The sequence below is a fragment of the Neofelis nebulosa genome, chromosome 3 (genome assembly GCF_028018385.1).
Source record: "Neofelis nebulosa isolate mNeoNeb1 chromosome 3, mNeoNeb1.pri, whole genome shotgun sequence".
Classification (NCBI taxonomy): Eukaryota; Metazoa; Chordata; class Mammalia; order Carnivora; family Felidae; genus Neofelis; species Neofelis nebulosa.
In genome coordinates, this window is record NC_080784.1 from 134138532 (window position 1) to 134166210 (window position 27679).

A 27679-nucleotide genomic window follows, 5' to 3' on the forward strand; every position below is an offset into this window, starting at 1 on the left:
CTCTAAGGTGCATGGTCCGGCCTCTGGCTATATCACCCAACTCATGTCATGCTGCTCTCCCCCTCCCTCTTCCTAGAGCCACACTGGCCTTCTTTCTGTTCTTCCAAAACGTCAAACTGTAGGACCTCACATCTTTGTGCTGCTCTCTTCTCTGCCCAGAACAATCATCACTTTTCAGATTCCTTGGTTGATTGATTTCCTTCTCACCCTTCAAGTCTCTGTTTAGATGGCTTCTTATAAAGTTCTCCTATAACAACCCTATCTAATATCAACCTCGTATTTATTCTCTATATCCACACTTTTCTATTTCCGTCCTTGACGTGATTATTGTTTTATTTGCTTGTTTACCTGTTGTTGTTGTTGTTTTTCCTTTTCCTCATTAGACTGTAAATTCTGTGAAGGCAGAAATCATGTCTACTTGTGTCAGGATTGTAGCGCCAATGCCTAGCACAGTGCTTGGCAAACAAAAGGTCCTCCATAAACATGGAAATACTTGTCAAATGAATGAATCGACATTCCCAAGGGATCACAAGACGCCTGTTCAGTCATGAAGAACATTGCTCTGTGAGTTTTCCAAAGAATAGCAGTATAACCAGATGCCTTTCAAGCCTCCTTGCCCAGACAAACTGTTGGCATTCGTTCTCGGTTTCCAGTTGTCACAACTACAGCTGCCTTGCCACAAGAGACACGCACCCCTCCTCGACCAGCTGGCGGACTTACCCATCTCCGGATCCCACCCAACGCCCAGGCGCCCCCTCATTGGCCCGAGTGTCAAGGCCTTCGGGAGGGCGGGATGTCAGTGCGAGTCCTACTGGCCCAAGTCGATGTCGCTCAACCGAGCGCTGCTAAAAGTCAGCCAAACCAAATTGTAGTTGCGGAGAGGCTCGTTCCCGTTGGAATCTATGATTGGTTGAGATCAAGGGCCGTGGCCGGCGAACCGCCTCTCCGAAAGCGGATTGGCCAGAGCTTGCCGTCAGTCAGCGAGAACAGACTTCCCCCTCTCCATCTGGCTCCCTGCAGGAGAAAAATTCTCGAGATTTTCCAGCAGGAGGGCCAGTGGCTGTTCTAGCTGCTTGCTCCAGAAATCAGAAACATCGGGGAAGGCAATCTTATTTTCCTACCAGGAAAGCCCCTTCCCCGCCCTCCGTTAACTAATTAGAAAATTTCCAGGGACATTGCCATCGCGAGGTAAGAGCCTAGAGAGTGCACTTCATTTATTTCTAACAGTTTATGATATTATTTATGGGCAGGGTCACATCCCACCGCTCCCGGTCCGTGGAATGGAGAGTAAACGAAGGGTTCGTCAGGGAGGGGAGGGGAAATGTAGATTTAAATCCCCCAGTCTGACAAGCAGTGTCTGGGTTCTCTGTGCACCACGTTCTTCCCTTTGGAGGTCATGAATAGCATGTCCCGGCTGGGCCCACCCGGGCTTCACGGCGGGCAGCAGGCGTTTCCTGCTAAGAAACCCGCGCTCGGCCTTGAACTTGACTGCAAGCTGCAGGCGCCACCCAAGCGAGTGGAGTGGGACAAGGTTGGGAGGAAGGAGAGACCATGGACTGGATGGTGGAAAGGGCGGAGGCTTCGCGTTCGCGATTCCCTGTAGCTAAGCTCCCAGTCACCCTGTTCGAACCCCGGATTCTAGGATGCTGCAGGGGTCAGCCCCGCATCGTCGCCGCACATGCTGCTGGGGTGAGGGAGACGTGGAGACATCCAGGATCTGTGCGGGGCGAGGGTGATTGGGAGGCGGAGACCGGGCGGCGGAAGGTGCTGGGGTGAGCGCAACCATCTGCAAAGCTGCGCGGGCGGGAGGGTGTGCTTCCTGAGGTGTATCACACTGGCTACTGGCGAGCCCAGAATTCTGAACTGTCCAAGGGTGAGCGTTTCAGGAGGCCAGAATAGAGCAGGATGTAGACAACTGGTTGCTGTCGATCTGAGGATGTGGGTTTTGCTTTGCCAGGAGAGGCCTTGTGGCTGGTGGTGTCTTTTTTAGCAGCCGCTTTATTGTAGATTAGAGATTTCATAGGCGACAAAGACCAGACTCCGGTGAAAATAGACGGGGAATTTGGAGTCTCTAAAGCTCCACCGGCTTTTCTGAGCTTCAGACTGAAAATGAGCAGCAAGGCCTCTTCAGCCCTTTGCACCCATCCTCCTCCAGTGCGGAGGAGGAATGAGATTGTCGTCGGTTTCAGAAGGAGTGACTAAAGTGACAAATTATAATGACCTTGAAAAAAGAGTAGTGGTGTCGTGGTATTAGAGGAGAAGAACAGATGCACCACTGGGTAATAAAACAGTTATAATTTTTTGAGTAGTGAGTACTAATTTTTTTTCTTGCAACCTTAGTCACTTTCTATTGACGATCAACACAGGCACCTCCCTTGACTGGAATCTTAAAGAAGAGGAAGGACGAGAGGAGAGGTGCTGTTGACGTAGTATAGAATATAAAGGAAAATTCTTAAATGAAGTGTAAAGGTACAGGTTTGGAATGTGGTCTGTGAGTTGTATCCACATTAACTAAGATGTTTTAAAAGATATATGGAGGGGCGCCTGGGTGGCGCAGTCGGTTAAGCGTCCGACTTCAGCCAGGTCACGATCTCGCGGTCCGTGAGTTCTAGCCCCGCGTCGGGCTCTGGGCTGATGGCTCGGAGCCTGGAGCCTGTTTCCGATTCTGTGTCTCCCTCTCTCTCTGCCCCTCCCCCGTTCATGCTCTGTCTCTCTCTGTCCCAAAAATAAATAAAAAACGTTGAAAAAAAATTAAAAAAAAAAGATATATGGAATTAGAACATTGAATACTTTTCACTACTCCCATGTTCTTTCCTCTATTCACACATCCAAACACGTTCACATCAAACCTAAGGGGAATCCTTTGGGGTTTTTTGTTGTTGTTGTTTCCCTCATGTAGACTATTACAGTTTCTTTTCCTTTCTCCTAGCAGAGTACTGATAAAGAAGGTATTGGAGTCCACATTTCCTGAAATACTTTCTGGAAGTTTCCATACCATTTGAATGTATTGGGTGGCAGTGGTTGTCTTTAAAAAAGTAGACAAAAGAAATATTGGCTTTGAGAATGCTAAAATTACCTTGTGTTTCATTTGTGGAAGTTACTGATGTAAAGATACCTGCATGCTGCTTTATAATGGACACATATGAATACTTTCTAAAATATTTTTGCTGGAGGGATAGATCTAAACACCTTTCTGTAAACTGAACCTCAGAACACCTGAATAATTTTGTCATCTGCTTAAAGCTACAACCATAAATTGCCCTTTTGACCTGCTTTCAGCAGTCAACAGTTTAAACTGTTTAAACTGTTTAAACTCCCAAATGCACCCTCCTGCCAGAGATAGTGAATGCCTCTCTTTTTCCAAAAATAAATTTGGACAGCTCTGAGGTGTTTAAACCATTGAGGGATAATAAAATGGGAGTGAGATGAAAATGTACAATTGGCATAGCAATTTTATAGCTGTATATGTGGCTTTTCTTCACCACCTTTTATCTTTAAATCAAGTATGTACTTCAAAAGTTTACTACAAACCAAATGCATTTTTTTTTCCCTTCCTGATGCATTTCACCTGAGATTTCCTACTCTCAGGGTGTGGGTTTTTAACAGTGTGCTCATGCAGTATCTCTGTCTACTCTCATGGTCTCACGGCAAATTTCCAACTTAACCCTCTTTGCTGAGAATCCCTCCTGCTAGTGAGAATTGTTAAACCAAGTGCCAACATTTTTCACTGGGCAAAGAGTTCTATGTCAGGACTTAAAAAAAATTTTTTTTTAATGTTTATTCAATGAGAGAGACAGACTGTGAGCAGGGGAGGGGCAGTGAGAGAAGAAGACACAGAATCTGAAGCAGGCTCCAGGCTCTGAGCTGTCAGCACAGAGCCCAACGTGGGGTTCAAACCCATGAACTGGGAGATAATGACCTGAGCCAAAGTCGGATGCTTAACTGATTGAGCCACCCAGTCGCCCCCTATGTCAGGACTTTAAAGTATCAGATTAAGCCATTAAAGCATTAAAGAGGAAGATGGAGAAGTCTGGGTCACAAAAATCAATGTGAAAATGATGAAAACAGAAAACGTTTTTGGCATTTCTTTATTGACAATATGTAGACTATATTGGGTTTCTGTGTGTGTGCATACTCACACTCTTAAAAAAATTTATGTGATTAAAGTAAATCTGTGGGTCATGCATTTTTGTTTTGATTGGGAAATAAGAAGGAATTATGGCAAAGTTTGGTCTAGAAGGAAGATTATCCATTTTGTTTTTCCTTTTGGTATATGGCTATCAATATAGTTCAGGTTGCTGATATGTATAACCTGTTCTGTCACTAGAATTCCAATCAAGTTCTTTATTTTCTTGCTTAGCATAGTTTTTACATTTTAGTTTTGCTAGTAGAATATGGTGTGTGGGTAATGTGTTCTTGTGCTCTTTAACTTTTGCTCTGACATTTTTGTCTTTAGATGGCTTTCAAGCAGAATTATTTCTGCCCTTTGCCTCTTTTGGATGATTTTTACTTTCAAAGCTTGAATATGAATGTTAAAATGGTTTATAAAAATATAAGCTAGTCCTGACTTCTGACTGAGAGATTGACATAAAGGATTCCTGAATAACTTTTTTAGTTTGCAGAATGATAAATGCATGCGAATTTATAATTGCTGAGCTGACAAATAATAAAAATATCTCTTAGGTGTTTGTCAGTTCTCCATTCTTTTTGTTATGAAGAACACTCATGCCTTTTTTTTTTTTTTTTGCAGACTTTGGGTTTTTTTTTTTTTTCACATCATAAATTATACTCTTTTGTCTGCTAGTCAAGGTGTAGTCATTTCCATGGGCATCTGGAGAACTGGGGGCAGCTAATGGCTGATTACTTTTTGAATTTCTGGAGGAAACTTTTCCTGATGTGCTGGTTTAATTCAAAGTTGTTATTTAGCTTGGGAACACAGGTCTTCTTTGAATTGTTTCCCAAGGAATATAGAGATTAAATGATATAGTTCTATTGCACTGGAAATATGCAATGTCACCTGCTTGCATAAGTGGTGCTGACCTAGTTTTGTAAACCAGCTATATATCTGGTTCACATGTCATCTCTGCTAATAGTATTCCTATAAAATAAATGTTTTCTTATAACTATTCTGCTTACTTTCTGAGATGATTGTGCAAAGAATAAATGAGGAAGGAGGCCAGGTTGATGATTGACTTTAGTCCATGCAGGCTTAAAGAAACTGCCCAACTTGCATTTTACTTCACTCTTAAGTGTTTCTAGTTGATATTTGTTTCCTGCTAAAATGCAGCTCTGTTTTATTTTTTGAGTTTTGGAGGAGAGAGAGAGAGAGAGAGAGAGAGAGAGAGAGAAGAAAGACAAGAGCAACCTAGAAAAGTAAAAAAATTTATTCAGTATTTGTTTCTAAATCTAGAACTCTTGTTTAAAGTAGGTGAACAACTACAAAATAGCCCAAGGCCGAATATGGCATGCATGATTTCAGATTGAAGCCAAAAGAATAGTACTTTGCTTATACAAAATAGACTCATTATATTGTGCACCTGGAACTAATATAATGTTGTGTTGTCAGTTATACCTCAGTTTGAAAGAAAAAAGAATAGTACTTCACTAATTTCTGGTGCACTCTTCAAATGTGAATGGTTTCTAATAAATTTTTATTAAAATTTTTATTTTAAAAGTTTATTTTTTAAAAGTTTTATTTTTTTCTATATGGTATAAAGCTGCTCTGTGAATTATCTCTATCAATAATCAGTACTTAGTTCTCTAGTGTAGATTGTAATACAGCCTGAAATTTCTTCACAAGTCATTATCTTTATAAACACTTCTTTTTGGGTAATATAATGTGTTGTTTCTCTTTGATACTTAATAACCAGAGATACTATGTCTATTCCACCCCTAATATTGTCATAAAAAAGTGAGTTTTGGTCTTTTATACTAAAAGATATTAACTAAAAGGCCAAGAAGGAATGGTCTCCTAAGTCTTTCACGATACATTAATTCTTTGGGAGGCCATTTTTATTCTAAATTCTGTGGAGGCAGGGCTCATATATTGTTCACTGGGCCCTAGATATCAAGGGCGCTTTTTGGAAACTGATCCTTTCCTTCTACTGTTTTATTTAATGAAAGGAGTAATGGCTGTTCTGATACAGAGCTAGACTGATTTCCAAAAATGTATTTGAAAATGATTGTTTGAAATCTCTAATGCATTTACTTATGGGTTCACTCAAATTGGGCTTTGTGTGTGTGTTTTTGTTTGTGCTTTTGCTGAGATATAGTTTTTCAAGTTCATTTTTTATTGTGAAAGAATTCAAACATACAACTGAGAATAATATAATACCTGTATACCCTGCACCAGCATTATAAAATCTTTTCAAGTTGGTTTCTAATACATAAAGGAACAGAACAAAGTACTGTGGAGTTGAATTCTTACTTAGGACCTTATTTGTATGGAAAACTGCCAGAAACACTGCCCTTCCTTCAGGAGTGTAGGAATTCCCCCTGACAACACCCAGGGGAGGCCTTTGGATTCAACTTTGGGACAGAGTCCAGAAATGGGGTGCAGAGTAATAATTTCAAAGAAACATAGTCTAGTGTCAGGTGCTGTCTCCTGCTGCAGCAGTCAGCAGGCGGTACTTGGAAGGGCTGGGCTGCTGAGCTTATAGAGAGGAAACCTGCAGCTGTAATGTAAATGCATAAATCAGTTGCTTTTAAGTCACAAATGTGGTTCCCTTCAGTCCCAGCGATCACACACATCAGAAATGGCTTATCCTGGAGCCTCTAGGAGTGTTTGCATGAACCATTCTACATTAACCATAGTAATAAAGTATGTGAAATTTAGTAAGTTGACAAATCTTCAAAGAAAATGGAATTTAGATCCTAAATTGTGTCTTTGTTAAAACTTGGGCACTCTGAGTACAGAGCTGTCATAACTATTCTATTAACCAGTTACTTTTCTTATTTCTTTCCCCCTTAAGAGACTTTGTTGTTGTTAACATTTGCCCCTACCTTTTCTTCAGAGCAATGGAGTTAATGAAGGAAGACTATTCACTCACACCGTGTTCTATATTGTTGCTACTCAAAGTATGGGCCTGCTGGGTCAAAAGTTTAGTGTCTTGAAATGCAGCATCTCAGACTCCGCCCTGGACAGACTAAATCAGAATCTGCATTTTATTTATTTTTTTAAAGTTTATATATTTGTGTGCAGCTGTGCACAAGTGGGGGAGGGGCAGAGAGAGAGAGGGAGAAAGAGAGAATCCCGAGCAGGCTCCATGCGGTCAGTACAGAGCCCTATGTGGGGCTCAAACACCCAAAAAGGTGAGATCACGGCCGGAGCCAAAGTCAAGAATCGGACTGGTAACTGACTGAGCCACCCAGGCACCCCCAGAACCTGCATTTGAACAAGTTCCCCAGGTGACTGTGGGTTAAAGTTTGAGAAACGCGTTCTATATGATATATATACATTGGCACATTTTTAATAGAATTTAAACACTGTGAAAGGGGTAGGCAAATCAGTTCGTTTTCGATCTGCTATTCTTAGGAGCAGGCTGTTAGGTGCCATATTCTTTATGGCCTTACATGTTGGTAATATCCAATGATATATCAGTTATATATGAAGTTACTGATGGAGTCTCTGTCTCTCTATTGCATCTCTCTCTCTCTCTCTCTCTCTCTCTCTCTGTGTCCTCAGTCGCATCATTTTTCTTGAAGACATTCCATTATTGTTCTACCGACCTTTCCCTCATTCCCGAGTCCTCTGGAGTTGAGTTATGTCAACAGCTGCCTTAATTACTTTGGTCAGAAGTGGCGGGAACCACGTGAGGAGGAGAGTGCTGCTGAGCTCCCGCCTTCTGCAGGACGACCGGCGGGTGACGCCCACGTGCCACAGCTCCACTTCAGAGCCTAGGTGTTCGCGGTTTGACCCAGATGGCAGTGGGCGTCCAGCCACCTGGGACAATTTTGGGATCTGGGATAACCGCATTGATGAGCCGATTCTGCTGCCGCCCAGCATTAAGTATGGCAAGCCGATTCCCAAAATCAGCTTGGAAAATGTAGGCTGCGCCTCGCATATTGGCAGGCGGAAAGAGAACGAAGACCGGTTTGACAGCGCTCAGCTGACCGATGAGGTCCTGTACTTTGCCGTGTACGATGGCCACGGAGGACCTGCGGCCGCTGATTTCTGTCACACCCACATGGAGAAATGCATCATGTACGTACAATGACTCAATTCTTCACTTTGCAGTTTGCTTTGTACTTCATGTTTAAACTTTAAGCTTTTGGCTGAAGCATTCACTGTTAACCTAGTTAGTTGAGTGGTTCCATTGTGTTGTTTTAAGAACAAACAGTAGCTTAAGCATGCCACTCATTACTGATGGTTGATGGCTATTACCATTTCGGCAGTGTATGTTTCTTTTTTTAAAGTTTATTTATTTTTGAGAGAGACAGAGGCCCGAAGAGAGGGGGACAGGGGATCGGAGGCAGCCTCCACACTGACAGCAGAGAGCCCAATGGGGAACTTGAACTCATGGACCATGAGATCATGACCTGAGCTGAAGTCAGATGCTTAACTGACTGAGCCCCCCAGGTGCCCCTAGGCAATGTATGTTTTAACAACTCCTCTGGTGAGGCCGTTGACCAGAATCAACAGCCCTTGATTTGTGATCATTTCAAGTGAGTTAGCATAAAGTACATGATCTCATGTGCCATGAGAAGCACTTAACTCCTACCAGTGCATGGCATATAGTACTTCAATAAATGGTAATTATTCTTGCAAATGGTATGAATAGCTTTGAATATTTGTTAAGAATAGCTTTAAATGATTGGCATTAGTATGAGGAAAATGCATTTAACGAGGCTGTTGTGGAGGTCTTTAAATAGTTTATTTATTGCAGTTATTATTAATGTATTTTAGGGGATCACACTACTGCTTGAATTAAAAGGGGGGGAACATGTGACTATTTCTTGTCTTTCTGTGTTTAGTTATTCATGCTGCTCATCAGTTGATTTATTCGTATGTTGAACTCCGTGGCTTAATTTAATATGAAAGAACTCTTGACCTCTCAGGGTTGTAGATAGAGAGGATTAGATTAATCTTTTAAGGATTAAGACTTGGACTTCTATTTTACCGTTCTTAAAGGCTTATGTATGTGCTTAGTTATTTCCTAATTTGATTTGTTAATCTGTGGATTTTAAGAGTCCATCTGAAAGGTGAACCATGAAGGTCCCTTATATGGAATAATAGCTAGCCAGCTAGCTAGAGGAAGAAGAGAAACTTATTAAAAAATGATTCTTTGGGACTCTTTTTTTCTCCCCACCAAGGGATTTGCTTCCTAAGGAGAAGAACTTGGAAACTGTGTTGACCTTGGCTTTTCTAGAAATAGATAAAGCCTTTGCAAGGCATGCCCACCTGTCTGCTGATGGTAAGTAAAACAATCACATTCTGTAGGGGCCTGGGGAATGTCTAGTACAGAGGAAACAACTTAAGCCCTTTAGGGGTGGGAATTTTAATGTAAATTTATTTGTAAGGATGCTTATGTTGAAAGTGATTTTATATAAGTGATAAATTTAAATGCTGTTTGGAATCCAAGGTAATGTTAGCACCTCACTTTTAAATCAAGTATATTGGACACATTTTCAAAAATTGAAGCTCTAAAATGGTTCTGATATTGAATTTAAATTTTAAAGAGATTTAAGATTTTTTAAATTTGCTCTTTTTATGGATAAAAGGTCCATACTATGAGAAGGTTTACTGTTTTTGTTTTTTTAGATGAATCTGATGAGCAAGTACTGAAATACACTATTGGGTAGTCTTGTTTAGCCAGGTAGAAGATAAGAAAAAATTACTAACTGGTCCTAAATAAGAAAAGACAATGGCTAATATGCACTACTTTCTTTAATTAGAAGAAAGATCTGTGTTCTCCCACTTTTTTATTTTAATGCTTATTCATTTTTTGAGAGAGAGAGAGAAACAGAACATGAGCAGGGAGGGGCAGAGAGAGAGGAGACACAGAATCTGAAGCAGGCTTCAGGTTCTGAGCTGTCAGCACAAAGCTGGACACAGGGCTCGAACTCACGAACTGCAAGACTATGACCTGAGCCAAAGTCAGATGCTTAGCTACTGAGCCACCCAGGTGCCCCTCTCCCACTTCTGAAAAAGCCTGCTCTTGCAGCTTTGTGGTAAATAGTGATATTTTTGTTTTTATTTGTTAAACACAAGGGCATGTCAGCTCAATTTAAAAGTTTGTGTGCTATCCTTAAATTTGGAAAGTAAAATGTTTCTGATTTTGACTAAATTTATCAAAAGCATTCAGAAAAATGTAGCTAGTGTTTTCTAGTTAGCTGGCCCTAAAATCTTTTGCTCATAAAGATAATCTTGAAAACTTCTGCAGTGATCATGTAAATGTACACATACAGACCTCATAACTGATTTGAAAGCGAATCATGCAATATTAATCAGTGTTTGGTTCATCTTTTTATTTAAAGGAAGTCAAAGCATCACAGAATAACATTTCACAATTTTCAGTGAGAGAGCACAGGGATGGAAATTCTCCTCAAATTGCAGATAAGGCCAGTTGCAGAGTGAGGGCTGGGATTTTCCTGGCACCCACAGTGGCCTCTCTCATGGGCATGTTTATTGATAAAGCGTACAGAAGATGACTAGGATGGCTCTATTTGCCATCTTACGAGATTTTTCCTGCCCTTTTTGAGAACCTTACCATCATCGTACTTCTTGGAAAAGCATTAGATTGCACTCTCTTTGTTCAGGGATTTATTTTCTCATTGATAGATTGACTTGGCCCATTTTCTCTTCATGCCTTTGGACTTTTTCCCTTCCAGCTGGCTCCTTACTTTTGAAAAGAGAGGTTGAGAGAAGGTACATTTTAGGTAGAAGATTTAGCTCTTGTCCCTGACGGATAACAACGTGTAAGAGAACAGTAAAACAGTTATAGTTTTATCTTTATAACTCTGAATATTGGTGTGCCTTTGTTTCATCCATTACCAGGTTGGCTGTATCTCATACCACAATGTTTGCTGGCTGTAGTCCAAGTGGGTATCCTGGCTGTTCTGTAAACAGGTAGCCTGCTGGGCAAGGTTTTCACAGGCAGACAAGTTTATCATGGGAATGTGGCCCACAGTCAAAACATTAACCCTTTATGGGTGCAGTCAGCCCTTCTATAAAGGATCTAATTGACAAAGATGCTTAAAACTGATAGATTCGGCGCAAAAGATGAGAGGAGCCCTCTCATTTATTAAATAATAAATATAATTAAAGAGCATTTTGTACTTAGGGAAAGAATTTGTTTAACTTGCCTACCTTAAAAGAAACTTTCTAAAGGTGCCTTACTCATAAACAGTTGTGCAAAGAAATTAATCATAAAAATATAATTAATTTTGAATAAGAAATTTAAACTGTATTTATTTAACTGAGTTCATCCATCCTATGCTTTGAGTTAATGATCTCAGACCTTTCATAAGATATTTTAAAATTTACTTTTGTTTAATAGCGATTTATTTGTTTGCAAGTATAATGGGGCACAACAGAATGATACCTAGTGTGCTGCTAAAAGAAAGGGGTCTACTGTGACATTGCTGTTCTTAAATCTCGTTTTATATGTATTCCTATAGATCACTTGGTGTGTGTGTGTGTGTGTGTGTGTGTGGGTGTTTAAATAAGTATTTTGAAAACAACTTTGAGATTTATTCGTAGTAAGTTGTCAAGGCTTTCAACCTTGCTAAAAATTGCCTTTTGATATTTGGGGCCCGTTTTATCAAATATGTTAAAACCACTGAAAGACAGAACGCTGTAAGTTGTTTAACTTTTCAATTTGTGTATTAAAAGAACATACCTCGTTTCAGATTTCAAAGTTATTCTTTAACTTTAAAACACTTCAGTTTTGGTTTTTAGTAAGAACTGAAGCGGTACCAGTATTATAAGAGTGGATAATATTCCTTTTAGCAAAGTTATATTAGGACCCAGGGCTAGTTAAATAAAATGGTGAAGTAAGTGCAGTTTGCCCCCTCCAGTTGCTTTTACCTTTTCTATCAGCATCAGTCCCATTTCCTGTCCTTGAGCCCTTCCTGTGAGCAGCTTAAAGGTAGGGACCATGGCTTACTCATTTTGAATCTCCAGTGCTCAACAAACACCCTGTACAGAATCTGGAAGGCACTCAATGATTATTTGGACTGAACTGATCTTCATGCCTGCTCTTTCTCACCAAAGTTATGTTTTAAAGTATTTTTTAATGTTTATTCTTTTTTTTTTTTTTTGACAAAGACAGAGTGTGAGGGGAAGGGGCAGAGAGAGAGGGAGATACAGAATCACAAGCAGGCTCCAGTCTCTGACCTGTCAGCACAGAGCCCAATGCAGGTCTTGAAGTCACCAACCACGAGATCGTGACCTGAGCCCAAGTCAGATGCTTAAGCAACTGAGCCATTCAGGCACCCCACTCACCAAAGTTATTATAATTTATTCTTTGATTATCCTGGAGCCGATTTAACCAAATTATTAATATAATATATATGTTTTAATGAATTATCACTCCTGTGTGGATTTGAATTTTAAGTAGGGGGAGCCTGAAAATAGGTTAAAACCTAGGAATGAATCACTAATGGTGGAATTTGGGGGTATAAATGGGAGATGTACCCCTCAATTGTACTATATTACCGTTCTTGAGGGGTAGTAAAAGAAATAAAGTGAACATAAAACATTTTTCTCTTTTCAAGACTTTGGTCCAAAGCTGTCACATCTGCATAAAGTGCTTCCAATTATCCCATTAGCATTTAAAATAGTTACTATTTTGGGGCACCTGGGTGGCTCAGTCGGTTGGGCGGCTGACTACGGCTCAGGTCATGATCTCGCAGTCTGTGAGTTCGAGCCCCGCATCCGGTTCTGTGCTGACAGCTCAGAACCTGGAGCCTGCTTCTGATTCTGTGTCTCCCTCTCTCTCTGCCCCTTCCCTCCTTGGTCTCTGTCTCTATCTCAAAAATAATAAACATTAAAAAAAATTAAAAAAAATAGTTACTATTTCAGTTTAAAGTGGGGTGGTTTGAGGAGAATAAAATCAGAGTGCCACCTATGAAGAAACTGCAAGAATCTTGACCTCACAAAATTGCTGGCTCTTTTTATTGATTTGTTGTTGACACATTTTGAAATCACCCTTATTTATGAAGCTAATTTCATCATCATCTTTAAATGTTTTGTAATTCATGCCAGTTATATATATTATTACAATTAATGAAACCAGGCAGTAAATTCAAATGACGTCCCATTACTCTACTGTTTATGAACAAACTATCACTTAAAACAAATGGGATGGTAGAAAACTAAGATTATATATTGTATGTCCTATAAACTCTTCCAAGGGTTTCTAGATTGCATAAGGTTTGAAAGCCGCAAAGCTCCCCAAGAGACAAATGAATCAGAAAGAGAAGTCTTGCTCTGATTTCAGAGTGTGAGATGTTGGTGATAGCATCATGAGTTCCACTGGAAACTTCCATGCTCTTCACATTATCTGATCTCTACAAAATAACCAGTGTTAGGCGGTTTTTTGACTACCCTTCTCACACTGAGGGCAGCCAAAAGGAAAAACAATAGGGACAATGTGGAAGAGATACTTACTGTGCTGTTACTGCTTCAGCTCATTACTTTGATTTTGGTGTTCGTGAGTCATACATGTCCAGAACACCCATGTTTAATAAATATTGAAAGTGTATTGGTTTATACAGATAATTGTTTACACAGTAAACAGTAATTGCCAGGGGGGTTATACTTTGAAAAGTACAGCTTTTACTCTTATGTTGCCATTCAAAATCTTGATCATTTTTCTTTTGATATGTCGACCTGCAACACCGGGGAAAAGAGAGAGCTGCAGAAATACCCATTTTATGAATTCATAAACTTATAAACATGCATTAGCACTCAAGAGCCTCACTAGCCTATATTTAAACAATGAATTTTAATTAATCATTCTTTTCCAAAACAATGCATCAAGCCTCATTAACAAATATGGTACTTCTTGTATCGTGGTATAGGAGGTGCTTTGATTCCTTCCTGACACAAATTTAAATCCCAGTTAATTTGGTGGTATACTGTAGTTCACATCCTCTCTAAATTGTCAGATACAAATTATTCACTGCTATTCCCATGAATTTTCCTGTTAGTTATTGGGACCGTTCTGATATTAGCACAAAACAAATTGACAGGTTTTTGTTTTTTTTTTTTTTTTTTCCAACTCAGTAAAGGTACTGATTTACTTTTCAGGACTGTTGAAGTGTGTGTGTGTGTGTGTGTGTGTGTGTGTGTGCATGCGTGCGTGTGTGTGTGTGTGTGTGAGAGAGAGAGAGAGAGAGAGAGAATGAGTATATAGATGTGTGACTGTGTTATACAACATATGTGTTTTGCATACATGTGTTTGTATATAGTTTTTCCTGCCTTGGGAAGCTGTAAAACTGAGAAGTTTTACTCTGATGAAAAAATAGACTCAACTACAAAATACCATCAATTTAGGCAAACTGAGTCTTGGAATCGCTGATTTGGCATCTCCTGGAATATTATATAATTTGCTAGTGAAATTTCTACCAAAATAAAAACCCTTGCCCTTATTTTGCAGCTCTTTCTCTGTCCTCCCCTGTGTTGCAGGTTTGTAATGTTTGAGCACAATTCCTGGGTGAATTTCCTATTTGCCTCTGTGCGTGTTATTTGTGGCAGAGAACTGTGCCCGGTCAGCAGCTCTAGACCTGGAGCCCGTGGACACTATATGCTGGGCTTCAGTGGAAAGAGAGATCTGCTTAATTTTGTCCCAGGTGAAGGAGTCCAGCGGTTCCTAGCCTGGACTACTGGAAGGTTCCCACATCCTCTCTGTCCCATTAGTTGAGATGACTTGCAGTAGGAAATGTCCAGTGAGTGTTAAGACCTTATTGACAGATGTCTTAGTTTCATAGTTCTGTTGTTAGGGCAAAAGTGAGACTTTTTACTTCCATGTTAAATGTTAAATGAAATAAATGCTTATTTAATATTTACTTCTTAGATGCTTAGCAAGCCAGAATCAACAGTCAGTTTTGAAAACTTTCCCATAAATCTGGGATTTTGGAACTGTAAAGATGGGATGGTAAAAACTCAAGGTCTTTTATTTGTGTGTGTGTGTGAGAGAGAGAGAGAGAGAGCAGTGGAGAGACGGAAAGAGAGGGGGACAGAGGATCTGAAGGTGGCTCCGTGCGGACAGCAGACAGCCCGATGTAGGGCTCGAACTCACGAGCTGTGAGATCGTGACCTGAGCATGCTCCATCAACTGAGCCACCCAGGTGCCCTTAAAATCAAGCTCTTTTAAATTCCTAGGGGGCAGAGCCATGAATTACAATAGAATCCTAAACAGCTAAACTTGGAAGTTTTTATTTATGAAATTTTAACTCTTGATGTAACTAATTAAAAACCACTTTTTAAAACAGCTGCTGCTGACCATTTAGACAAAGAGGAATACTAAATTCCCTGGACAAGTAGCATCTAAGTAAATGCCTGTGTTCTCTTCCTGGCTCTTCCCATCATTGGAAAAAAATCACAGTAGTGAAACTGTGAGGATTCCATCACATAATGTTTTGGGAAACTCAAAAGTTAACTTTTATAATGTAAACATCACTGATACTTATGCTAAGACATTTACGTTATACAGTGACAAATATGTAATATGTTTTAGCATTGCAGAGATATTACCTTGCACAACAGTTCCAAAATCAAAAGATAAATGGGAAGATAGTGCAACCATAAATGCTATTTCTCGAGAAAGTAGATTGAGCATGGATATAAAAGATTAAGTAGGGTTTATTAATGTTTTTTCCATTTTACTTCTCTGATTAAAGCAGGCATTTTAATATACCAATTGGAATAAATATATATGTATATAAGTATATATATCCTTCCAAAATGCATTACTGATGAAATTTTTTAAATTGTCTTTTTGAAAAAAAAAATTGGTAAGATTGAGCCTTATTCAGTCAAATCAGTAGCACTTCATTTTTCCTAAACCTACTTTTGTAGAAGACATCTTTGGATGATCACCTGAGTATTTTATGTAGATGCTTTAAAGAATTAACCATGTTATTGAAGATAATACCTGCTTTAAATAAGTTGTCTTTTTCAGTTTATTCCAGTTTGCTTTACTTTTTAGCCCTTAATTTCACTTTTCCCTTATTCTCACTTTTGGCAAGGCTCAATGCACCTTCAAAATTTGTAACAAATGATAAAGAAAGTAGGGCAGATACTGTTCGAATAAATCAAAGAAAGATGCAAAAATGCAGTTTGGACTGGATGAAGGAAACAATGACGACCTCAGGCCAAGTAACATTTAATTTTGATTTTGGTCAGGGAAAATTAAACGTGAACTCCAAGGAAGCATATGGGAAGCTAGAATGAACTTCATTCTCCACCCTCCCATACTTTCCTAATATAATGATGGCTGTAACTTTGTTTCATGTGTGGGAAGGACAAAGATAAGTAGAAAAGAATGTGAACCTTTAACTGTTTTAGGATTTTTTGGTGAACATTTATAATATTAGAACCATTGTAAAAGGAAAGAATATAAAATACAGCACTTTAAGAGCAGATGGTATGCCCTTGGCATTCTTGCTTAGCTTATTAACCGGTAATACTTTCACGGGATAGGAGTAAGAAATGGAAGAGAAAATCTTCTGAGTGCATAGATTATAGAAAAGTCAGCTTGCCTGAATGGGCTCATACCTAAAAGTCATCCTGCTGTATTAACCAGTCTCATTAAAATACTTTTAATCCTGACAGCTGACGTAGACACAGGCTGTCATAATTATTATATGTTCAAGTCAGTTTTACTTTATATAGAGGCCATTTGGAGACAGTGATGCACTTTTTACCAAATTAGGTTAGCAACTTTTTCTGTTTGCATGGAGCCTTGTTACTGAATTAAATACTTCTTTCTCTGCATGCTCTTACTTACATAGTTCATTTGCATTTTATTTGCATACCTCTAGTTAAGTTAGAATGATACATTTCAGTGTTAGTTTAACATGCCTGTGTTTTATTTTGTAATAAAAATTCCATATCCAATCATTTGACTGTCACTGACTTACCCTCTTTTTAATACTGTTTGCAGCAACCCTTCTGACCTCTGGGACTACTGCAACGGTAGCCCTGTTGAGAGATGGTATTGAGCTGGTTGTAGCCAGTGTTGGGGACAGCAGGGCTATTTTGTGTAGAAAAGGAAAATCCATGAAGCTGACCATTGACCATACTCCAGAAAGAAAAGATGAAAAAGAAAGGTACCATCTCCACTGATCATTCTGTGAAGATCGTGTTTGTATAGTTCAAGATAGAAATATAACCTCGAATTTTAAACTGATTTCATCTTAAGTTTAACCATGCCTTCGTTCCTGGGGTATCATGTCATAGCCTTTTTTTTTCTTGGACCAGGATCAAGAAATGTGGTGGCTTTGTGGCTTGGAATAGTTTGGGACAGCCTCATGTGAATGGCAGACTTGCAATGACAAGGAGTCTTGGAGATTTGGATCTTAAAACCAGCGGTGTGATAGCAGAACCAGAAACAAAGAGGGTCAAGGTAACGAAGAACCTGCAAACATTTGATACGTATGCAAAGAATGGATGTAGGATTGTTCCCAGCTACAGGCTTTCTTAGAAAGAAAGAAAGCCACAGTCATGTGGCTGTTAACTGAAGCCACATGACTTTTTTTTTTTTAACTTATTCATTTATTTTGAGAGAGAGAGAGAGCGAGCAAGTGTGTGGGGGGAGGAGGGGCAGAGAGAGAGGGAGAGAAAGAATCCCAAGCAGGCTCAGTGCTGTCAGCTCAGAGCCCCAGCTAGGGCTCCATCTCACAAACCATGAGATCGTGACCTGAGCTGAAATCAAGAGTCAGACACTTAATCAACTGAGCCACCAGGTGCCCCCTGACCAACATGACTTTTGTATTTTAATTTATTTTAATTAATTAATTTATTTTTAATTGTTTTAATGTTATTTATTTATTTATTTATTTTATTTATTTATTTTTAACATTTATTTATTTTTGAGACAGAGAGAGAGCATGAACAGGGGAGGGTCAGAGAAAGAGGGAGACACAGAATCTGAAACAGGCTCCAGGCTCTGAGCTGTCAGCATAGAGCCTGACGCGGGGCTCGAACCCACGGACCGTGAGATCATGACCTGAACCGAAGTCAGACGCTTAACTGACTGAGCCACCCAGGTGCCCCAATGTTTATTTATTTTTGAGAGAGAGAGAGAGACAGAGCATGAGTAGGGGAGGGGCAGAGAGACAGAGACACAGAATCTGAAGCAGGATTGTCATGCTGTCAGCACAGAACCCAATGTGGGGCCCGATCTCACGAACTGCCAGATCATGACCTGAGCCGAAGTCGGAGGCTTAACCAACTGAGCCACCAGGCACCACCCCCCCCCACCCCCAAACATGGCTTTTAAAAGGAGTTTATGGGGGCGCCTGGGTGGCTCAGTCGGTTAAGCATCTGACTTCAGCTCAGGTCATGATCTCACGGTCTGTGAGTTCGAGCCCCGCGTCGGGCTCTGTGCTGACAGCTCAGAGCCTGGAACCCATTTCAGATTCTGTGTCTCCCTCTCTCTGCCCCTCCCCTGTTCATGCTCTGTCTCTCTCTGTCTCAAAAATAAATAAACATTAAAAAAAATTTTTTTTTTTAAATAAAAGGAGTTTATGAAAGGATAGATGAACTTTTCAAATAAAATAAGATACTGGACTACTGTACGATGAAGTGAGGTTTGGTTTTGCTTCACTCTGCACTGGAATTCACCTGGTAGAATGGCTCTACTGCCCTTCCTCCCCTACACGTGATCATCCAGTCACCACCACTTGGAATGTGACCCTCACTTCCCTTTTCCACCAAACGAAATAATCGCCCCACCTCTGTTTCTCTGACATCTTTTGTATGCTACTAATCAGTGCCTCCATTACACTACACTTCCCCTAACACACACCCAGTTGTGAGCTGACACTTCCCTCTCTGCATGTGCTAGTACCTAGCACAGTATAGTGTAGGCTCCCAATAATGGCAGCGAATGATTGTTAATTGAATGATTCCTTGTCTTCTAGTTAGTTCACTTGTATTCATTTTGTCAAACAGATACTTACATAGGGTTTACTCTGTGCCAGGCTCTGTTCAGGATAGCTACCCCACCCCATTTTACAGAGAAAACAACTCTAGAGCATAGGTGAATTTACCTGTGTTTGCCCGGCCAAAAAGTAGAGGCAGATTTCAAATCCAGGGAGCTTGGCTCCAGAGATAGTGCTCCCAACCATTACAATGTGCTGTCTCCCATCATTTGGCTATCTAGCTTCTTCCTTTGTGGTGATGCTAAGTAAACGTTAGGTTTGTCCCTGGTGGTTGATGCTAAATGTTGCTAATTTCGTCCAAATTATAGGCCTTCCATTTTCACTGTGAAGCTTTTTTTAAAAAATGTTTATTTTTTGGACAGAGAAAGAGCGCGTGAGCAAGGGAGGGACAGAGAGAGAGGGAGACAGAGAGTCCCAAGCAGACTCTGCGCTGTTGGCACAGAGCGTGATGCGGGGCTTGAACGGCCCCCCAGGCGTGAGATCATGACCTGCACCCAAACCAAGAGTCGGATGCTTAGCCAGCTGAGCCATCCAGGCGCCCCTTCAATGTGAAGCTTTTAAACACAGATGACCACTCAGCAAACAAAAAAAATTTTGTGGATTTTGAAGATTATTCAAAGACTGAGTCTATGCATTTGGTTCTGATTGCAGCTCCATCACGCTGATGACAGCTTCCTGGTCCTCACTACAGATGGAATTAACTTCATGGTGAACAGTCAAGAGATTTGTGACTTTATCAATCAGTGCCATGATCCCAACGAAGCAGCCCATGCAGTGATTGAACAGGTGACACAGCAAAACTTCTGCTAGAAAATCCGAATTGTGGGTGGTGGGGGAGAGGAGGAGAGAACAACCCAGATGCAGGTCTTGGTACAGCCTGGAGGGGCTGCCACAGGCTTGAGATTTCTTTGAAATTTCATGTTTTAGCTTGAGTATTACAATGAATGTTACACTTGACTCCATAATATTTCAAATTTAAATTTTTTTTACAATTCTCCCAAATAGTTAAGTAAAACTAGTATGCCAAGGAATGTGCTATGTTTATTTTTTGGATTTGTACACATCTGGAAAAGATAGTAATAGCAGCAGTAAATTATAATAATAGTTAATAGTAATATCAGTATGTGTCAGACACTCTTCTGTTCATACATATTTAAGTCATGCAATCTTCACAGTAACCTTCTGAGGCTAGAGCTAGTATTATCCCTTATCACAGATGAGGAAAACAGAGGCACAGAAGCTGAGAAGTTAAGTAACTTATTCAAGATCACAAAACCATCAAGTTGTGGAACTGGGCTTCAAACCCAGCCAGTTAAGCTTCTGAATTCAACCACTGGACCAAACTAAACTGTTCCAAATAAATATCCAGTATAAGAACACTATAGCATAGGCAACTTCTGGTTTTTAAAAATGGGTGTGTGAAAAAAAAAAAACACAGAAATTTAAAAAGGTATATGGATAGGTTATGTGTTAGTGTGTCAGTTAGAGCTAAAACTGGGAATACCCAGTAATACCCAATGAAGAAAATGCAAAATTTCCATGTGCTGTTTAATATTCTGTTTGGATCAATAGCTCTTTTAAGTTATAGCCATCGCTTAATCATTAGAGATATGCTTTAATTTAACAGCAATTTTTTACATTTCCCAATTCTTACTTTTGCAACCAGGAAGGCATATTTAGCCCAAACTTTTATGTGCTAATATTTGTAATTAAGACATGAGACCTTACTTAAAAATACCTTACTTTTATTTGCATGAAAATGGACAGCTGAGCATGAATTATTCTCTTGGTTACTATGTGTGTTCATGAGATTAAAGAAATGGGCCCAATTCCATGGATGATCACTTCTCTCCTAATTTCACCTACCTGTTTTGAGATACATGTGTTCTCATTCACATAGGTAGTGATATTTTAATGACTCCGTGGTATTCCACTATATTTGTGTGCCATAATTCATTTACTAGTTCCCCTAATCAGCAAATTTAGTTTATGTTCACTTTTCCATCTTATGGGGGGAGGAACACCGTATAAACCTTATTGTATCTCTGTGCATATCTGCTTCCTTCATGTATTATTTTCTCAGGTGAAGTTCTTAAAATCGCTAGGCAAAAAGAATACAATGTATTCTAAAGCTTTTTTTTTAAAGTTTATTTATTTATTTTGAGAGGGAGAGGGGCAGAGAAAGATGGAGACAGGGAGAGAAAGAACCCCAAGTAGACTCCACAGCAGTGCAGAGCCTGACTTGGGGCTCGAACCCACAAACCGTGAGATCATGACCTGAGTCTAAATCAAGAATCGAATGCTTAACCTACCGAGCCACCCCGGCGCTCCATCTAAAACTTTTACTAAGTTTTCCAAATTGCCCTCCAGAAAAGATATTCCAATTTACACTTTTCTCTAGCATGTTTATAAAGTTTGTTTCTCCAAATTCTTGTCATAGTTTTTTGCCAATTTGATAGGTAAAAAAAAAATCAAATTTTAATGTTTTTGGTTTGCATCTTTTTTCTTTGTTAGTGAAACTAACCATTTGCACAGGTTTGTTAGCCGTTGTATTTCTTGTCTGTGGATAGCTGTTTTCCATTCTTTTATAGACATGTTTGTCTTTTTCATGGTTATTCTAAAAACCTCCTATATGTTAAGTATATATATTTTTTGTCTTTCAATTTGTTTGTAAAACTTTTTTATATTTTGATGCTTTTTATATCAGATATTTTTAATCAACCCTTTCCTTCACAGTTTTGGCCTCAGGCTGTGAATTCTTTTAAAATACATTTGCTGTTGAATATAATCCCAAGCATTTCTTACAATGACTATGTCATTTCCTGTTTGAATTAGTCCCTAAAATTGATTTATAATTCTCCTACTGTAGGAAAATTTAGTTTATGCCACTTTTCCATTTTGTAGGGAGCATAATAAACTTTATTGTCATTATATCTTATACACATCCATTTCCTTAGGGTATTAATTTTTAGGCTAAATTCCTAGAAGCAGAATTGCCAGGTAAAAGCTAACACTGAATTCTTACCTTGTATTAGTCTTTGTGCTAAATGTTTTATATTTTTCTTCAAGAGCTGTATATCTTGTACCTTAGTCTTTTTGGTATTTCTGTTGCTAAAATTGCTACAGTGGGATATAGTTAATATGGTTGTTTGGGGGGGATCATCTGTTATTCTATGTGCAATCTAATAAACTGTGTGGACCTTGATACATGTTGAATGAATCACAAACCATTGTGAAGTATCTGGGTTAGTAACCGCATTTTTATTTTTTTATTTTATTTTATTTTATTTTTTGACGTTTATTTATTTTTGAGACAGAGAGAGACAGAGCATGAACAGGGGAGGGGCAGAGAGAGAGAGAGACACAGAATCTGAAATAGGCTGCAGGCTCTGAGCGGTCAGCACAGAGCCCGACGGGGGGCTCGAACTCACGGACCGTGAGATCATGACCTGAGCCGAAGTCAGATGCTTAACCGACCAAGCCACCCAGGCGCCCCAGTAACCGTATTTTTAAAAAATTTAACAGAGAGAGAGAAACAGCGGGGGAGGGGTAGAGAGATCCGAAGCAAGCTTTGCACTGACAGCATGGAGCCTGATGCAGGGCTTGAACTCATGAACTATGAGAGCATGACCTGAGCCAAAGTCAGATGCGTAACCAACTGAGCCACCAGGCGCCCCAGTAACTGTATTTTGAATGAGTTTATAGCCTTCTAGAGGAACAATTATTTCTCTTTGTACAGACTCTGATTTCCTGTGTTTTTCTCTTCCTTCCTGCCAAACCTTGCAGGCAATACAGTTTGGTACTGAAGATAACAGTACTGCAGTAGTAGTGCCTTTTGGTGCCTGGGGGAAATACAAGAGCTCTAAAATCAACTTCTCATTCAGCAGAAGCTTTGCCTCCAGTGGACGATGGGCGTGACTGCTTGCTGGGACTTTGAATTTCTGGGAAACGGTTTTTCACTGAGTATGTCAAGACGGTTTTTCACTGAGTATGTCAAGAAACTTACTAGATCAAACATGTCAGCTGTGCCAGGCAGGATGCCTCTGTGACTCACTAGATCAGTACACAAGTCAGTGTAAACTAAGTAACCATTTACATAGTAGTTTTTCATTAATAACTCATATTTATGTTCAACTGTATGTACTCAGTATAAATATATGTGTAATTCAACTGTGGTGAATCTTTAAGTTGAGTGAGCAAATGAAAAGTGGTTCTGACGCACTTGCTGAATGTTAAATTTCTAATTTTTAGAACTCTTAGGCAGCTACGAGTTTCGTCTGATCATTTCTGTTCTTTCTTCATTTGAACAGATTCTTGCCTTCAAGTTCTTCAAAACTAGTAGATATTTTGACGGCTCTGCAATGTGTTAGCTGCAAGTGTTTATTTTCAATAGTTCTACCAAGGAGTAAGTGTGAAAACAGAGTTCTGTGTGACTATATTTTGTATTCTGGACCACTTACTGGTAAATTTCACAATGCAAAAGACATTAATTCAGATAATATGGCGCTGCTAAATTGTATGCATATTTACAACAGTGCAGTTATGAATGTCAGCTGTGTCACTTAGTCTTCCCCCTTCCCCCCCAACCCCCTTCATTGCCTCTTTTTCTGTAGCTAAGAATGTTATATAGATACATAGACTACTTCTTTATATCAGAAGAGTATGCACAGGCCGAATCTTTTGGTCAAAGCCATACAAACTTAAATACTGATGGTATCCAGTATTTTGTATGAAGTTTCCATTTGTTATCTTTAACTCTGTGTTTTGTGTTTTATATGTAGTATGTTTATATCACCTTTTGTATAGAATAAGCAAGTTGGATAATTTGTCAGTAAAAATAATACCACATTGTCTGATAATATGAGAGAGATAGTGTGAGGCTTATGTCTCCTTTTTGCTTCTTTCTAAGATTCAAAGCAAAGAATAAATCTAAAACGTTAAAGCATTCTATATTTCAGCTTGCTAATGTAATTTAGGAATGTAAAACTCTACTTTATATCTGCATGTAAGTTTGCTGTTAAAATGTGAATCTCTACATGCGTGTTTGAAATTATATCTGCAGTTTATTTTGCAGACCATGTAAGTTTGTTATATGTGTGGGGGTATGTACATATGTAAATTTTGGAGTAATAGAGAATTAAAGGGAACAATCCTGCATAGCTCCTTCACCAGTGAGATTTAAATTATTAATATGTTTATCGCAAGGGCTCTTGACAGACGGAGGACAGCTTTATAGTGGAGAACAAATGGTTATTGGCAGGTGAAGAAATAGATTGAAAATGGCAGAGACATTTTATGGCAGGTAAATTATGCAGAAAACACAGAAGCAGACTAGCTTGTTGAAGCTACATTGCTCTAGGTAATGTGCAAATAAAATAATAGGATGTGAGAAAAATGCTGAGTGTTAAGAATGGCGTGGAGTTTTGTTGTAGAAACCAACAACAACAAAAAGAAACCAAGAAGGTCAAGTTGATATAGTCTATTCCTTCCACTTTGGGTTTTCATGGTTGAGTTTTTTTTCTGTCTTTATGTTTTATTTAAAGGTTTGTTAGAAGGAAGAGGGCCCAATATAAATATTCACATCTTCTCACCTTTTTGGGAATGGAAGAAAATAAATCTTGAGTTTTCCTGCATATATTAATCAGGAATTTTCTTTTGATAAAAAAGGTGACAAAGAAATATTTGAAATTTTTTTTTTTATTTTCAAGGAAGCTTAGTGAAAAGTAAAGAACATTACAGGAAAGAAAACAGTCTTCTGTTCATTGTCTGGGAAGTGAGGAACCAAAAGTAGGCTAAGAAAGCTGGAAAACTTTCTTGTTCTTGCTGAGTTAGGTCCCGGAACCTAAATGTAGAAGTGTCATTTAGGAGTATGGAGAACTTACGAAGTAACAAGCAGACGAAAACTCTAAAGCACAAAATGACATTCTGAAAATGTAGGTTTCATTTCTGATTTGAATTCTTCACATTACTATTCCTCTCTTTTACTTTAAAAACTGAGAGTGGGAGTGATGTTGTCAAGCTCAGAAGTCACTGATTCACCGAGGTGGATTGCCAGGTTTACAAAGAGAAATTTGTAGGGCTGTGTTGGCCTTGGTCTGGGGTGGGCTTTGCTCTGCTTTACCCAAAAAGCAGAAATCAGTCAACTTTGCTTAAGCATAAAAACATATTGGTGTTTGTTTTTCAAGCCACAATGTTAAAGTATCATTTGTAGATTATTATAATCCACAAAAGATAATAAGCTTACATGTTTTCAGCTTCTAGGCCTATTACAAGGAATTATGCAAACAGTAGTGAAAAAAAAGAACTGTTCTAACTATAGTCTTTTAGTTATAACTGTGAATTTGCTATGTGGTTATTAACATGTGGGTATAGGTATAATGCAGATTATATTAATGTAATTAAATTTAAATCCATTGTAATTTATGTTTGCCTTTCATTTATGTGTAGTACATAAATCATCTTTATAAAATGTGTTGCCAAACTATTTGCCAACATTTATTTGGCAAAATATGCTTAAAATCATTGTGATTTTTCACAAGTATAAGTTCTTAAGTACCTTGTATATTCACAAGTAAATGCAGTCCTGCTCTCTATCAACTGTTCATTTGTTGTAGATTTTTGTGTTTCTGAAGTGCTTCAAAGTCTTATGCATTTTTTTCTGAAAAAAATTAGTTTTGAAGGGATCAGTTTAGAATCTCTATACTCTACGATGTGAACTTTTCTCAAGTTCCAAAATAAAAAAAAAATTACTTGCATTGAAGAATTATTAGCACATAATCTAAATAGAAATTATGTTTTCAAAGTGGAATTTGATTCTTTTTTGTCTAAGAATCCTGGCAGAGAGTGATTAGGCCTATGTGAACTCCTCAATATCAGAAAGGACATTTAGTTTCCTTTCTAAGAAAGGACAAGGATTTATTTCATGGTAATATGATAGTAAGAAAATGAGCCAAGGCAGGGTGAGGGGAAGGAATGGTTAAAGTTTAGCATCAAACAGTTAAATACAAACATGGGTTTGAATTTAGCATTTCAGTTGTTCACATACCCTTGTCTGTGGAAAGCGACATAAAATTTTGGTTGGATTACATTTTATTGTATTCATGAGATTCACTTATCTTGATGACCTCAGCAGAAATAAAATGTCATGTCTTTAGAAGCCAAATGTGATGACCTGCCTGTTGCTTTTGGCATCTGGAATGAGACTGACTGACTCTGGCAGCTCCCACTGGTTGTTAGATGGTTGAAATGGTCCAGTGATGGTCAACTGAGTGTTCCGGGCTGTGAAACCATGGAATTCTACCATGGTTCTACCACTGGATGCCAGTACAAAATTTAGTAGCTTAATGTGTTCTGAATTAATTTAATTTCTGCTGAAGTGCTCTTGTGTACATTGTTTTATAATTTAACCAAAGTGCTGCTTGGGTGTACTTTGTACTTTTCCCAGTGAGTTGATATGATTGCTGCTTTGACCATTCTTTTAAATGTATGTATTAGAGTAATTGTGAGCCGACTTAAATCATATATCTCAGTGTTCAAAACACCATTTTAATAAAGTATATCCATTAAGCCCTTTTTAAAATCCAAGTGTGTTTATTTGGAATCCAGACGTTCCAATATTTATTATGTGCTCCTGTGACACTGATATACAAGAGTCAATGAATGGTTGGAAATTTAGTAGACAAAATGAGGATGTTTGCAAAATTAACTTGAAGAATCTTTGAAAAAAGTGTATATATACATTTATCTGTTCAAATCTTTTTTATTTGATCTGAAACAAAATATGGCTTTTTTAGTTCCTTCTTCCAAAATATTTGTTGGTACATCAGAGGAAAATGGTCATGATCATTTTTTAATATTTTGCATGTGGTATATTTCACTGTATCATTTCTTTGTATTAAAAAAATAGAAATAAGTGTTTGGCAGTGATACTGCAGACCTCAGCATTATGCATTTAACATAAGCAATTTTCTTTTTTCTTTTTTTAATGTTTATTTATTTTAAGAGAGAGAGGAAGGGAGGTACAGAAAGAGAGGGGGACAGAGGATCTGAAGCGGGCTCTGTGCTGACAGCAGAGATCCTGATGTGGGGCTCAAACTCAGGAACTGTGAGATCATGACCTGAGCAGAAGTCAGACACTTACCCAACTGAGCCACCCAGGCACCCCGACATAAGCAATTTTCCATACCCTGTTGTTGACCGAATAGTTGCACTCCATAGGCACAAGAATTTCTTCTAGGTGGTATTCCCTCAAGGTAACTTGGTAAACTCCATGGCATTAGAGATCTATTTGTCCTGTTTTGTTCAAACTCCATACCTAGCGCTCTTTATGGGTCTTGCAATGAGGAGAAAATGTTTGTTGAATCACTGATCATTAATGTTTGTTGAATAAGTTAATGTAGTGCACTGGATTATACTTCCATTAATTTTACATTAGTGGGGAAATAGTCATTAGATATGTTAAATATTAAGCAAAACATAGTATTTAAAATTTTTTTTTTAATATTTATTTATTTTTGAAGGAGAGAGAGACAGTGTGGGGGCAGGGTGGGGGGACAGAGAGAGAGGG

At 38.8% G+C, this 27679-nt stretch overlaps 2 protein-coding genes across 5 annotated transcripts in view; one reads left to right on the forward strand and one right to left on the reverse strand.

The window, feature by feature from the left end:
* The window catches only part of LOC131507339 (large ribosomal subunit protein uL15-like), a 62012-nt gene extending 61225 nt beyond the window's left edge, over positions 1-787 (reverse strand). For 2 of the 4 annotated variants that reach the window (XM_058721939.1, XM_058721938.1), the window contains exon 1: positions 349-706. The gene's annotated coding sequence lies outside the window, so the exon portion shown is untranslated. Of the gene's footprint in view, positions 1-348 lie in introns of all 4 variants that reach the window. The other 2 variants (XR_009259452.1, XR_009259453.1) reach the window with 2 other exon arrangements.
* A 209-nt stretch (positions 788-996) lies between these two features.
* PPM1K (protein phosphatase, Mg2+/Mn2+ dependent 1K) lies at positions 997-26692 on the forward strand. The gene is made up of 7 exons (XM_058721940.1): positions 997-1188; positions 7685-8203; positions 9313-9413; positions 17112-17277; positions 17429-17573; positions 19765-19899; positions 22900-26692. Exons 2-7 carry the CDS (start codon positions 7764-7766, stop codon positions 23029-23031), a joined length of 1119 nt encoding a protein of 372 aa, XP_058577923.1. The 5' UTR covers positions 997-1188; positions 7685-7763; the 3' UTR covers positions 23032-26692.
* Positions 26693-27679: the final 987 nt, after the last annotated feature.